Source organism: Eurytemora carolleeae, unplaced genomic scaffold (assembly GCF_000591075.1).
Source record: "Eurytemora carolleeae unplaced genomic scaffold, Eaff_2.0 scaffold422, whole genome shotgun sequence".
In the NCBI taxonomy this organism is placed as follows: Eukaryota; Metazoa; Arthropoda; class Copepoda; order Calanoida; family Temoridae; genus Eurytemora; species Eurytemora carolleeae.
The window spans coordinates 5,463-20,513 of NW_019396433.1; the positions used below are offsets into that span (position 1 = coordinate 5,463).

Here is a 15,051-nt window from a genome sequence, read left to right on the forward strand (position 1 = left end):
TGTCTACTTGTCTACTTGTCTTCTTGTCTACTTGTCTACTTGTCTACTTTTCTACTTGTCTAATGGTCATCTTGGCTACTTTTCTACTTGTCCACTTGTCTACTATTTCACTTGTCTACTTGTCTACTTGTCTACGTGTCTACGTGTCTACGTGTCTACTTGTCTACCTGTCTACTTGTCTACCTGTCTACTTGTATACGTGTCTACTTGTCTACCTGTCTACTTGTCCACTAGCTACTTGTCTACCTGTCTACTTGTCTACTAGCTACTTGAATTTTCAAAAATAGATTTGTAATTAATATTTTGTAATTAATTTGAATATTGCGTTTGTTAATATAATTTAAAGAAAGCTAAAAATGTCTTCAAGCCATGAAGTAAACCACACTATTGATATCTATACTGTGTACCCAGACCTTCCAGATTGGGTGAGAAATATTATTAGAATACTTTAAAGGGAGTGACCGGCTAAACACGGTAGTTAAGCTGAGAGTGCAGTAAATTTAGTATTCATTCGATGTTAAAAGGACGTTAGCACGCGGTGTATAATTGATGAGTAACAGCGTATAAAATCGATCTTTAGAATCCTCCCAGATTGTCCATTCAATAAACGAGCTAAATGTAACAATTTGTTTACCTTAATTTGAGGGAGGGGGGGTAGTTGATAGAGAGGACATTTCTGAACGTTATGATTTTATTTTATGAAAACTTTATCTTGAAAACAGCTATAGAGAAAAAGATTGAATGTAAAAGCATATTTTAAGGTTTGCAGTGAAATAGCTTCACTATGTCGTCGTATCTTTAAAATTTCTCTGTCTAGGTGTTTGATGTGTTTGCTACGTATCTCTTTATCCTAGGGACAATTACTCTACCGTTAAACGGATTTTTTCTCTATCTCTTCTACAAAACACCAAAGGTTAGGGTCGTCAACAAGATTTAGTGCCAAGCAGAAAAGTCAAAGTAAGGTCAAGTTCAAGATCAAGGTTTATATTAAGGTCAAGTTTAAGATCAAGGTTTATGTAAGGTCAAGTTTAAGATCAAGGTTTATGTCAAAGTCAAGTTCAAGATCAAGGTTTATGTCAAGGTCAAGTTCAAGATCAAGGTTTATGTCAAAATCAAGTTCAAGATCAAGGTTTATGTCAAGGTCAAGTTCTAGATCAAAGTTTATGTCTAGGTCAATGTCAAGATCAAGGTCAAGTTCAAGATCAAGATCAAGTAAAAAAAATCAAGATCAAGATTTAGATCAAGATCAAGTAAACCATCAAGGTTAAGGTCAAGATCAAGGTCAAAATTCACTTTCAAGGTAGAAGTCAAGGTTAATCTAGAAAGAAAATGGCATGCATTCAAAGATCATTTCATTTCTTTTTTAATCTTCTTTTTTCAATTTGTTTTTACTTTTAAATAAGAAATGAACCGAAAAATCTACATTAAAACATGTCTATTATTTTCAAACAAATATAATGTTAACTTATTCATATTGAAGTTGAGAACAGACTTCAATTTACTCCTGTTCAACCTGGTAGTTGCTGAAACTGGAATAGGAATATTCGGAATTATTACAGATTTTGTTGCCACTGCAAGGTACATAAAACATGTAAAGATGGGCATCTGTAGCTACTGCAAGGTACATATAACATGTATAGATAGGCATCTGTAGCCACTGCAAGGTACATATAACATGTAGAGATAGGCATCTGTAGCCACTGCAAGGTACATATAACATGTAGAGATAGGCATCTGTAGCCACTGCAAGGTACATACAGTTAGAGATGGACATCTGTAGCCACTGCAAGGTACATATAACATGTAGAGATGGACATTTGTATACACTGCAAGGTACATACAGGTAGAGATGGACATTTGTATACACTGCAAGGTACATACAGGTAGAGATGGACATCTGCAGCCACTGCAAAGTACATATAACAGGTAGATATGGGCATCTGTAGCCACTGCAAGGTACATACAGTTAGAAATGGGCATCTGTAGTCACTGAAAGATACATATAACAGGTAGATATGGGCATCTGTAGCCACTGCAAGGTACATACAGTTAGAGATGGGCATCTGTAGCCACTGCAAGGTACGTTCAGGTAGAGATGGGCATCTGTAGCCACTGCAAGGTACACACAGGTAGAGATGGGAATCTGTTGCCACTGCAAGGTACATACAGTTAGAATTGGGCATTTGTAGCCACTGCAAGGTAGATAAAGGTAAAGATGGGCATCAATAGCCACTGCAAAGTACATACAGGTAGAGATGGGCATCTGTAGCCACTGCAAGGTACATAAAGGTAGAGATGGGCATCTGTAGCCACTGCAAGGTACATATAACATGTAGAGATGGGCATATGTAACCACTGCAAGGAACATACAGGTATAGATGGGCATCTGTAGTTACTGCAAGGTACATACAGGTAGAGATGGGCATCTGCAGTTACTGCAAGGTACATAAAGGTAGAGATGGGCATCTGTAGCCACTGCAGGGTACATACAGGTGGAGGTGTATCTATAAAAACGCTACCCTATAAAAACGCTACACTTAAAAAACGCTACTCTATAAAAACGATACCCTATAAAAACGCTACACTATAAAAACGCTACCAAGGCTAAATTCCCTACTATTCTAAAATAAAAACTATTGAGATTATGATTAAAGATATAAGACACTAAATTCTTAAATGTATTAAATGAAATGGAAGATATTGTTTACAAATATTTGTTATTATATAATTAAATAACATTTGAATCATTAAAAAATCTTTTGCAGTACATTACATATATATAATACATATATTGTTTTAATTTAGTCACCACCTTAAAATTTTCATAACCATGTACATGGTAACAAGTTAAAGGTATTGTTTAATATCGTACTATTCCCCTTCCCCCCTCCCCTCCGTACAGGTTGGCGGTCACCCCACAATATACACATTTTATTTATACACATTGTTTACTTCAGTAATTATTCAGCATTCAGTAATTATTAAGAGCTTTGATTCTGTTAGTATATTTGACATATATTGTAAACACTTCACCATGTCTTCCTGAACATGAGTTCTCTAAAACTGTGCAAAATGGAACTAAAACCATTATTATCGATGGGGTTAAGACAAAAACTACTGTTAAAAAGTGTTTGTTAAACTGAAAGAGGGAAGCTATGCTTATAGAAAGAAAGATCCAGTTACACCTTATAACTGTCATAAATCTCGTAGTCCTTAACCTTCTAGAACAACTTGAAAAAGAGAGAATAATCTGGATAAATGAACCCATCGAAGAATGCGTGTGAGTTTGGTGAATTCGGAGACGAGTACTGTCTACAAATTTTTCAAACTTAGTTGGATGAGATATTCTGAAGAAATATATATACTGGAAGTTGTTTATGCGTTTTTATTAGAGTCTGACTCACGTCCTCTATAACGATAACATTTTTTTTTATTTGAGATTGCTGATAAAAACTCATTTAAGGATTTTCTAGGCATGGTTGGGATATGGGCAAGGATTTTTGTATTTTTACTGGTTTTGCTCTCACCCTTTTCGGTAAGATAACAATTTTCAAATATGTTTTATGTTTCTCAAGAAATTGTAAATATATTTAGTGGTAAGTGACTTGCGGTGCACTTTTTTCAATGTAACTATGCCTGATAGAGGATTTGAGTCTTTGACACACACTCTAACTTTCGAATCCCGATATCTCTGAAACCTGATGGTGTAAACCTTTAATACTAAAAACTTAGACTGTATTGTCTAACAGAATTCATAGTCTAAAATATTTAAGGTCAGAAGACATTGGAATAAAAAAATAAACGGATTCGAAAATCTGATTTTTTTTTGCAAAGTCTGAATCAAATAATTTCGCGATTTCATTTCATTTCTATTGCAAACAAATATTTGATAAATAGGTTACTTGATTTTATATTTTTAACAAATCCATTTTACGAAATAACTTATAAAAGTTTTTCTTCTAACAATGTCAGGCTAGAATCGTGATTGAAGGCAAAGACATTGGATTTAAGATTTGAGATGTTTTAAACCGTTACAAACTTGTTTTGAATGTAATGTTTAAATATCGTTAATTATGCAAAATGAAAAAATATTTATATTTATATTTATAGGAATGGCGAGCGTCAATAATCTTTTGAATATCGCTCTGTTTCGCTGGGCTGTGTATATTTTTGAGGTGAAATTTTTTGATTTAATGTTTTCCTTAGTTGAACTCTGTTACTCGGCTCAAAGAGTTCTTTTGTGATAATTTTAGCTTTTGTAGCCTAACTTTCTACAAACTTTTTAAACATTTTAAACAATTTATAAAAAAAACAGTTTCCGGTTCACATTAGCGCATTTAATTTGGTATATTTTTTTTAATCCAAATATTTTAACAAGGCAATTATTATCGGAAGCAAACAAAAAAAAAACTATATACGTAATTTGTAGATTGTGAATATCTACGCTTAATTCTATGCGTATTCAGTTAAAATTATTCTTTTTTTTAAACACCAATTCCATAATGTTTTGCAGTTTGAAAAAGAAAATTTAACTAATAGAGCAAACTTTTCTTTGAAAAATCAGAGAAAGAATTAGTTGGGGGCTAAATTCCCCCCCAGAACACCCTAGAACAAAAATGTTTACATAAGGCGAGACATATCAGCGCTTCCCAGCTGGCGAGAGGTTTGGTTTGGTTAAACTGGTGTTGGAGTCTCATGTTTGCCGTTCCTCCTCTGGTTGGCTGGGGGCAATATTTACCTGAAGTAAACGGGATGAGGTAAAAAATTTCTTTTGCCAATTTTTACTCAAGTTTTCTAACTTCTGTATCATTGCAACCTGGTGGCGTAAACCCTTGATATTTCAAACTTAAATTATTTGAGCTTTTTTAATTCATAGTTTAGAAGATCATGGGTCTGGAGCATTGGATTGCAAAGATAAAGGGATTAGAAAATCAGAAATTGTGGCAATAATCAGTTCCTTCGCTTTGGTTTAGCTAATGGCCCTTTCCACCAATTTTTTAGATTGATCAAATATGATATTATGATGAAAAATTTTTAGCGAGCGATATGTTTCATAACTTTTGATTTGAGGAAAATGTCAAAAGGCAAGAATCAATATCCCAATTTTTTTGCTTTAAAAATATAAAAAAATACTGTGTCAATTTCTCATTAGGGTTTCATAATCTTAATATTTTTCGCAAAATATTTTGGCAAACTATTTTCAGTAAACTTGAACCGAATTTCACGAACTGTTTGATTAAAGTCGATTAAACTGCTTAATTTGCCAAATAAAATATTAGCGTTGCAGACAAACTCAAATAAAATTTAAATATGAAACTGCTTTCAGAAGAATATTTCACTCAATATCGTATCAAACATGATATTCATTTATAATTCTAAGTCTAACTAAACACCCGGTATTCACTGAACAGTATTCATCTGCATATCAGATTGAATTTTTATGTTTTTTACTATATGTAGATATTACTGTGTTACACGGTTTCCCACAAAGAATGAGAGCACGGGCAGCTGCAATAGGTTTGAATTTCTGAGCCGGGTCAACTTTCCTGTCCCAGTTTGTACTATGGTTGACGCGGTCAGAATTTATACTTCTTATAGGTTGAATTTACTTTTACTAAAGAGGCAGAGGTGCATGAAAGGACAGTCAGAATTTGTTAAGTCTTTTCTTATTATTCGAATGTTCCCTACGGCTGTAAACTGATTTTTCTTTGAATCATTCACAAACTATATTCAGGGCAGGAAACCAACTTCAACCCTCAGTTCGTCATAGTTAAAAGAGTTTTATCTGTTGCCATTAAAGTCTCATTCTTTGTGAGTAGGGGATTATTATCTATTTTCTATTTTTATCTATTTCTATTATCATCTATTTCTATTATTATTTATTGCTATTATTTTCTATTTTCAATTATAATCTTTTTTCTATTACTATCTTTTTTCTATTATTATCTTTTATTTATTAACATTCTATTATTTACTATTTCTATTATTAGCTATTTTCTCTATTATTATCTTTTTTCTATTATAATCTATTTTCTATTATAATTTTTTTTCTATTATAATCTATTTTCTATTATTATTTTTTTTTCTATTATTATCTTTTCTCTATTATCATCCATTATTTATTAATATTTATTTTTTCTGAAAGTGAGCTTTAATGAAGATGCGCGACCCATTATGTAGGCGTTTTGACCCATCTATCCGTGGGGGGGGGGGGCGGGGGGGGCATCGCCAGACACTCCGTCAGAAATCCGATATTCTTCTTGATGTGAAAAGAATTTCGTGAAAATGAGGTAAAAAATTACGTCAAACATAGATCAACATTCGCAAAAATTTGACGAATTTTATTAGTTACTTTCTCAAAAAATTCGCACATTTCGTTCAACGGCATTTTTTATGGAAACCCTTTTTTTAATTAGACAGACAACTCTCAAATATTCCGATTAAAATTCTGGAAAGAAAAGATTATTAGTTCGAACAGCCTAAAAATTGAAGAAAAAAATAATCTTTGAGTCTTTTTCATTTTTTAAACCAAAAATTACCAAATGTTTTTTGTAAGTTGTTTCCATGAGTTGGTTAAATATAAATCGGAAATTATATCGGTTTCCGATTCACTATCACAAAACCTTGAGACAGTTCTTCCATGATCAATTCACAATTGATGCAACTTTACAGATTTTATTATTTGTAAATATACTCTGCTTGTCTGGGTGTTTGTTCGTATCCAACAAACTTCAAAACGGCTGAACCGATCGGGTCCAAATTTTTTGAGGGACCCCCCAGACCCCAGGGAAGGTTTATGGATCAAAAATTTGCCTCTAACAAAATTCGATTTTTGAAAAATTTGAAAAACCCGCGCAATTTTGTTTTACAGTGTTTGCAAACTAGTGAAGGTTTAAAAACAACAGAATAAAGTATGCAAAATGTTTATTATAAGAGAACATTTCAGGGGAAACGAACCAAAAAACTATTGTTTACAAACGATTGTTTTTTGTTCGTCTTGTTGACACTCAGGGGGGGTGTTGTAGGCTAAAAAATTGACATTTTAAAAAAAATTTTCAAATTTTATTCTTCACGGGCAACGCCTGGCCCTTAGTTTATTATTACAGATATCTTTTCTCAAGGATAAAATTTTACAAAGTGTTATAAAGCAGATGTTTAGAATAAAAAATTTGAAATTCTTAACATTTTTAAAATTAGTTGACCTCTTTCAAATTAGTTGACCTCTTTCAAATTAGTTGACCTCTTTCAAATTAGTTGACCTCTTTCAAATTAGTTGACCTCTTTTCAAATTAGTTGACCTCTTTCAAATTAGTTGACCTCTTTTCAAATTAGTTGACCTCTTTTCAAATTAGTTGACCTCTTTCAAAATTCCAAAAATCTAAAAAGCTTTAAAAATCGAGCAAGCTATTGCTCTTTGCTTAATGCTTATAGATGTCGACCTTATTTCAATTCGATTTTTATCTAAAGAGTAGTGCACTCGACTCACTACAATTGCTCCAGCTTGAAGAGCAGTTCCTTTAGTAATTATAATTGTTCAGTTGTGCTCCAGCTTGAAGAGCAATCCCTTTAGTAAATATAATTGTTCAGTTGTGCTCCAGCTTGGAGAGCAGTTCCTTTAGTAAATATAATTGTTCAGTTGTGCTCCAGCTTGGAGAGCAGTCCCTTTAGTAAATATAATTGTTCAGTTGTGCTCCAGCTTGAAGAGCAGTCCCTTTAGTAAATATAATTGTTCAGTTGTGCTCCAGCTTGGAGAGCAGTCCCTTTAGTAAATATAATTGTTCAGTTGTGCCCCAGCTTGAAGAGCAGTCCCTTTAGTAATTATAATTGTTCAGTTGTGCTCCAGCTTGGAGAGCAGTCCCTTTAGTAAATATAATTGTTCAGTTGTGCTCCAGCTTGGAGAGCAGTCCCTTTAGTAATCATAATTGTTCAGTTGTGCTTCAGCTTGAAGAGCAGTCCCTTTAGTAAATATAATTGTTCAGTTGTGCTCCAGCTTGGAGAGCAGTCCCTTTAGTAAATATAATTGTTCAGTTGTGCTCCAGCTTGAAGAGCAGTCCCTTTAGTAAATATAATTGTTCAGTTGTGCTCCAGCTTGAAGAGCAGTCCCTTTAGTAAATATAATTGTTCAGTTGTGCTCCAGCTTGGAGAGCATCTGAAGGAACCCTGGACTATTTCAACATCATCTCCTACAACATCTTCTTGATCGGTCTTGGGTTCTTCATTCCAGTCATCATCATCTTCTCCACCTCACTCAACTTGTACATGAAGCTTAATAAGGTATTTATTGTACATTTGTCAATAATATTTGGGAAAATGAACTCTTAAAAACTCTTAATAAAAAACCTAATCTTGAAGATAATCTACAGCCATTGTATACGAAAATTGAAATCAGAACTGCAAAAGATTTGGTTTACAACATGAAAAAAGATTTTAGAAAGCAATTTATTTTCTGGTGGTCTTACAATATTATAAGATACTTATATTTGTTCAAGTGCACAACATTATTAAATCTGTTGACTGGAAAATTATTTTTGTAAAAGGTAAACACGAATAAAGTTTTATTAAATGTTATGATTATTTTTACTTCCATGGAATCGTGGACGATTATTGGGAGATAGATGTTATTGTGCTCCTTTTCCCAAAACTGGAAGTAAACTCAAATTACGCCAAACTGGTGAAAATGTCAAGCTAGATTAATCATAGATCATATCTCAATAGAGTTATTGAAATGAAGAAAAAGTTTTGAATTTCTTAATTAATGTGCAACCAATAAAAGGAATTGAGTTTTAGTCACCAACTCTGATCCTGATATCTTTGGAACATGATGTTGTAATAATTTTGTGTTAAAGGGACAGACTGGTTATGCAAGGTTGTTGACTTTAAAAGTCACTATGATAAAACAAAGATATCTAAAATGGATATTTATAACATTTATTTAGAAAAGAAAGTTTTGAAATATTTGCATAAGACAGAGTTAAAATTGGTTGGTTTAGAAATTAACAAAGAAAATTATTTACAAACAGCAGTAGTAATATCATGGGAGTTTTATTAGGGTTTCCACCGGAATTCCGGGTTACGGTTTACGTACGGAAATGATCCTGAAATTTTTTCCATTTCCATTATGGAAAAGGTTCCGGAAAACCGGAAAACCGGAATTCCGGAACGATTTCCGGAACGATTTTTTTCCGTAAAACGGAAATTTCCGGAACGTTCTTCCGGAATTACGGATCGTTACGGAATTTTGGAACGTTCCGGAATATCGTTATGGAAACTTTCCGGAAAATCGTTCCGGAAATTTCCGGTTTCCGGAACATTTGGGACCAGAATTACATTAAAGTCTTACATATGTAAATACAACACCAGTTAGTAACACTAACAATATATGGATGGATGCCGGAAGGTAGAAAAAGTTATACTCAATCAATATTCAAAGTTACTATAGTGTGAAATGTAACTGATAAACCGAGGGGGGGGACTCTACCACTAGCAGGGCAGTAGCTAGCGGGGGGGGAGGGGCAATGATCCTCGATTTTTTTCTTCAAATTTTCAAACTTTGTAAATATTAATTTAATTAAAATGAGAAAAATTCTTTAAGTTCCGGTACGTTTACGAAATGGAAATTTTCCAGTTTACGTTACATAAGCCATAAAAATTTCCGGTTTATGGAATGGAAACCGGAAATTTTTCCGGTTTACGAAATGTAAACTGGAATTTTTACGGTTTCCATTCCGTAAAACGGAAATTTTTCCAGTTTTTGTGACGTAAACCGGAAATTTTCCGGTTTACGTTACGTAAACCATAAAAATTTCCGGTTTACGGAATGGAAACCGGAAATTTTTCCGGTTTACGAAATGGAAACTGGAAATTTAAAGTGACATGTGGGCGGACCAGCGGAAATAGATTCACACGTCTTGAAAATAGTCAACGGCATCTGAGTCGGTAAAATCGTCTTCCTTATATTTCAAATTTGTGTTAACAAAAGTAGTTAAAGTAAGTATGCAGTGTTGTGGACAAATTCTTTAGGATTAATTTGAAACATACAAAACTTTTTAAAGATCTATAAATCCTGAGTTTGAGTGCAAGGTCTGTCCCTTTAAACCAAATAAGTTGATTTTGAAATTAATAAGGTTTACACTTAAGTAATTAAGTAAATTAAACTCTGATTTTCAAATTCCAATATCTTTGCAACCCTATGTCATAGATCTTTGATTTTTCAAACTATGAATTCTATGAGATCAAAAAATATCAAAGCTTTCCATAATCAGATTTAAAATATGTTAGGATTAGAAAATTTGAGTTTGTGCCAAAAAAACGTTTCCTTTGTGTGGTAAAAATTCATTTACAAATTTTCTCAAGCCTAAAAGAGGTACTAGGATGTGGTACTAGGATGTGGTACTAGGATGTGGTACTAGGATGTGGTACTAGGATGTGGTACTAGGATGTGGTACTAGGATGTGGTACTAGGAAGTGGTACTTGGATGTGGTACTAGGATGTGGTACTAGGATGTGGTAATAGGATGTGGTACTAGGATGTGGTACTAGGATGTGGTATTTTCGCCTAAAGTGTACACTTTCTAGGTCGAAGTTGACACATTTAATATATTGTTTATACGTACTATAAAGCTGAAAATTGTACAACTCCTTGTACATCATGAACTCGTCATACAAAAACGTTAATGAATACGTTTTACTTCTTTTGGTCAATCTGTAGAAAACAAGTTTTTTTAATTTGTGTGTATTACTGATCCTCTATACAAAACAAAACACCCCATACGTTTGTACTGAGTATGAACAATACTTGCCGAAATTATTTCTATTTAATGTACTGTATGTACTGTATGTACTGAATGTATCTAGTACAGAACCTTGATTTATATTTTCAATTTCAGTTGAAGCACTCCGGTATGGTAAAGACGACATGAGCTATCTAATCAAATTCTACTAGGGTTGAAGTGGTGAACAGTGAACAGTCTCTTTCAGACGGATTATCTGAGATTACAAACTTTTAAAATCTTTCTTTATAGAATTCACATTTTTTGTCCTTCATAATTGCATAGAATTTATATGATAATTGTCTAGGATGTGAGAAGCATTGTTTGTGACTCTGTAAGAGCGGCTGCATGCAAGGAATCATTTTTAGAAACATTATATCTCAATTTTGATTATCAGTTTTCAAACAAGATTATTTAAACATGTTCACGAACAGCTTGCATAGTACATTTTCATACTCATTTTATTCCAGAATATGAGAAGATTAATATAAGCTTAAATTCGTGTATTTCTTTATTTATTTCTAAATAATTGTTAATGGAAAATGATGTAGAGAGAGAGAAAAGCCCTCTACATGGTAAATATTCAAATTTTATCATGATAAACATGAGAACTAAAAGACGACTTGAAACAATCTTCACTTTCTAATACTTGATAAATTCCGAAATGTGTACTTTTATGGGCTTTCCAAAATGTGATATGCCTCATTTGTATCAATAAAAGTGACGGAGATATCAAACATTTGAACTATTTTTTTATTTTATAAAAATAATGGTAAAATGGTAGACCACATTTTGGAGTTCCCAAGTTTTAGATGTTAATTGTTTAAACACTAGTAAAGACGATATAGAAGTCATACCTTATTTTTATTAAATTTGTAGGAAATACCCTACTCCATAAACTGCTCTCAAACCTGTATCTATCCAGGTACTGCAGTTCCACTTAGCAATTAATGTATAAACCCGGTTACAATCTTGTAACCTATCAATGCCAAACCACTGGGCACGATCTCAGCAGTTATCGATGCCAACAAGGACACTAGCTCGTATTCTATAAACGCCAAACCAATGGGCGCGATCTTGTCAGCTATCCATGTCAACATGGACTTTAGCTATTAATCAATCAATGCCAAACCACTGGGCACAATCTCATGAGCTATCGATGTCCATCAGACACTAGCTCGTATTCTATCAACGCCAAACCAATATGCGCAATCTCGTCAGCTATTGATGTCAACCAGGACACTAGCTATAAGTCTATCAATGCCAAACCAGCTAGTCAAGCTAATCATGCTACGGATTTATTTGAAGCTCAGTACAAATGAATAATGGTTTTACGGAGAAGTCTAGAAACGGAGATAGTTAATAATGTACAACTTAGTTCAGATTTACGGAATATCATGTTACATGATAGTTATTACTTTATTAATTTCTTTAGATTGTGGTGATGATCCTGGTTTTTATTTGTTGCTGGGGTCCGTATGCTTCTCTTAGCTTCCTTGGTATCCTTGGATACTCTGAGGTAGGGTTATATATATACCTAGAAGATATATCTTTATCCTAGGATACTAGGAGATAGGGTTATATATATATCTATGAGATATATCTTTATCCTAGGATACTAGGAGGTAGGGTTATATTTAGATCTATGAGATATATCTTTATACTAGGATACTGGGAGGTAGGGTTATATATAGATCTAGGAGATATATCTTTATCCTAGGATACTATGAGGTAGGGTTATATAAAGATCTAGGAGATATATCTTTATCCTAGGATACTAGGAGGTAGGGTTATATATAGATCTAGGAGATATATCTTTATCCTAGGATACTAGGAGGTATAGAGGAGATATATATTTATCCTAGGATACTAGGAGGTAGGATTATATATAAATCTAGGAGATATATCTTTATCCTAGGATACTGGGAGGTAGGGTTATATATAGATCTAGGAGATATATCTTTATCCTAGGATACTATGAGGTAGGGTTATATAAAGATCTAGGAGATATATCTTTATCCTAGGATACTAGGAGGTAGGGTTATATATAGATCTAGGAGATATATCTTTATCCTAGGATACTAGGAGGTAGGGTTATATATAGATCTAGGAGATATATCCAAATCCTGAACCAAAAAATGGGGTTGCTGGCAAACGACATTAAAAAGTTAAAATTATCACTTATTAAAAAAAGTGTCGGAGCGCTTGAAAACTCTTTCTGTAAAAGTTGCTGGTTTTCATAAAAGATATTTAAGGTTGTTCTACAAAAAGTGTAGCTCTAGTTTTTCCAAAATTTGCCTTTAAATCTAATGAAATTGATATGCTTTCCTAAAATAAAATTATATCGGTTAAACATCTGATATATTTGAAATTTTCAAAATATTTATATGTTCAAAGTTTTGTTTTCATTAAACTTTCTCAACTTAAGTTTGCATAAAAAAAATCTTCAAACTTTTGCTTAGAGAAGTAAAGATAAACATTATTTTTAATCTAATTAAATAAGAATTATGTCTAAAATCTAAATCCAGTATCTGAATGTGATGTATCATTGTATTGAGATCGTACCTATAAGATAGTCTCTATTATCAAAGGTCTAGAAGATTTGCTAATTTTTATCATTTTTATTTAACACTTATTGTCTCTTGCAGCTAAAGCATTCGTCTAATAACTAACTAGATTGACATTTTAAATGATTTTTTCAGGCTTTTCACTTTGGTTTAAACCATCCAGGTTAAAAAGATAAAGGTGAAAATTTGCTCATTTATCAATGTGCAGATTCAAATATGAAATTCGATGAGTAAAAAATGAAACTGGAGAAAGATCAAAAATGTTGGGTTTCTTGTTCGAAGTTAGTAATCCAATCAAGGAAAATATTTTCTCTTCTTTAATCCAATTTTGTTCAGGAAATTCCAGTTTTGTACACAGTGTTCCCACTTCACCTCTGCAAGTCCTCCATTCTTTGGAACCTTCTCGTCTATATCATCTTAAACCCTACGGTAGGGGAAAAATTTAACCCTAAATATAGGGGGGGTAGGGGGGTATTTCTATATACATCTATTTCACTTTAAAGGTTTCTTTTTGGGTCTGATCGCTACTTCGAAGAAAAAAACCTCGAGACTAATGTTCTAATATTGCAAAAAAATATTTTATCATTTAAAGGAAGTATTTGGGAAAAATGAACGGGGATATGGGCCTCCGTCGAAAAATATTCGATGGTAATCACTACAAATCTTACTCCGAGAATACTGTTAAAAAAGTAGCGTCCATAAAAATTCAGAAAGTTGCAATATTCGTTAAGTTGCATCATATCTAAAACAAATAGAAAATATTTTGAAATATCAACTTTATACGAATGCGTCAAAAAAATCGATTTTTATTGGTTGTAATATCTGAATAATTTGTTTTGAATTAATTGAATTTTTACGATCTGAGTCGAATATTGCAACTTTCTGGTTTTGTATGGACGCTACGTGTTCTTTGGCATGAGTCGTTTTTTAACAATTTTCTCCTTATAAACGCAACAGATAGAAGTAAGATATATAAAGTAGCAATCACCATCAAATATTTTTCGACGTAAGCTTTTTCCCCCTCTTTATTTTTTCGCGAACACTCCCTTTAATATCTGTATTCTTACAAATTAACAATCCACCATGGAAAATTTAGTACAATAGTCAACTACTCTTTCTCGTGTCGCTGGATTTGCATTAACACGTTAAAAAGATAAATCGTTCTGTAATTTTCCCTTTAAAATACTGAACCCTTATTATAATAACACGTTTTTTTTTCAGTTTAACTCCGAGATAAGAAAACTAATTTGGTTTCTACCCAAACCTGATGAAAGTCCTATTAATCTTGTCACAATTACTCAAATAAACAAGTAAACTTAACCCTGAGATCAGAACTTTTGAATTAAATCTTGGGATCAAGCAACTATACTCCATCTGCAGATATACGGATTAAAATAATTCCTCTTTAATATCCCGTATGGTCATACCCGGCAGGAATAACTTTAACATGAAAGATCAAGCATTGATCCGTAAATTTTAAAGTGCCCGCCTTGGATATCGAGGTGGTGGTTGCCTATACCTTTTAGTACAACTGTACAACCTACTAGCACTAGTTATGTACCCTATCACACACTATATAGCTAATGAAATGAGCTACGATATTTTACTGCTCCCATTTTCCGTAATTAAATAATCTTTATTTTTATGTAAATACTGTAGAATGTAATAAGATTTGTTTCTTCCCCCTGAGGATACGAAAGAAAACTCATATACCG

At 33.0% G+C, this 15,051-nt stretch overlaps 2 protein-coding genes across 2 annotated transcripts; both read left to right on the forward strand.

Moving 5' to 3' along the window:
• Positions 1-345: 345 nt before the first annotated feature.
• On the forward strand, positions 346-11,187 carry LOC111703229 (green-sensitive opsin-3). The gene is made up of 8 exons (XM_023475116.1): positions 346-425; positions 818-913; positions 1,481-1,578; positions 3,474-3,535; positions 4,111-4,175; positions 4,630-4,757; positions 8,127-8,274; positions 11,077-11,187. Exons 1-8 carry the CDS (start codon positions 357-359, stop codon positions 11,185-11,187), a joined length of 777 nt encoding a protein of 258 aa, XP_023330884.1. The 5' UTR covers positions 346-356.
• A 101-nt stretch (positions 11,188-11,288) lies between these two features.
• Positions 11,289-14,662, forward strand: LOC111703236 (green-sensitive opsin-1-like). The gene is made up of 4 exons (XM_023475124.1): positions 11,289-11,344; positions 12,205-12,288; positions 13,673-13,765; positions 14,558-14,662. Exons 1-4 carry the CDS (start codon positions 11,342-11,344, stop codon positions 14,648-14,650), a joined length of 273 nt encoding a protein of 90 aa, XP_023330892.1. The 5' UTR covers positions 11,289-11,341; the 3' UTR covers positions 14,651-14,662.
• The last annotated feature ends 389 nt before the right edge of the window (positions 14,663-15,051 follow it).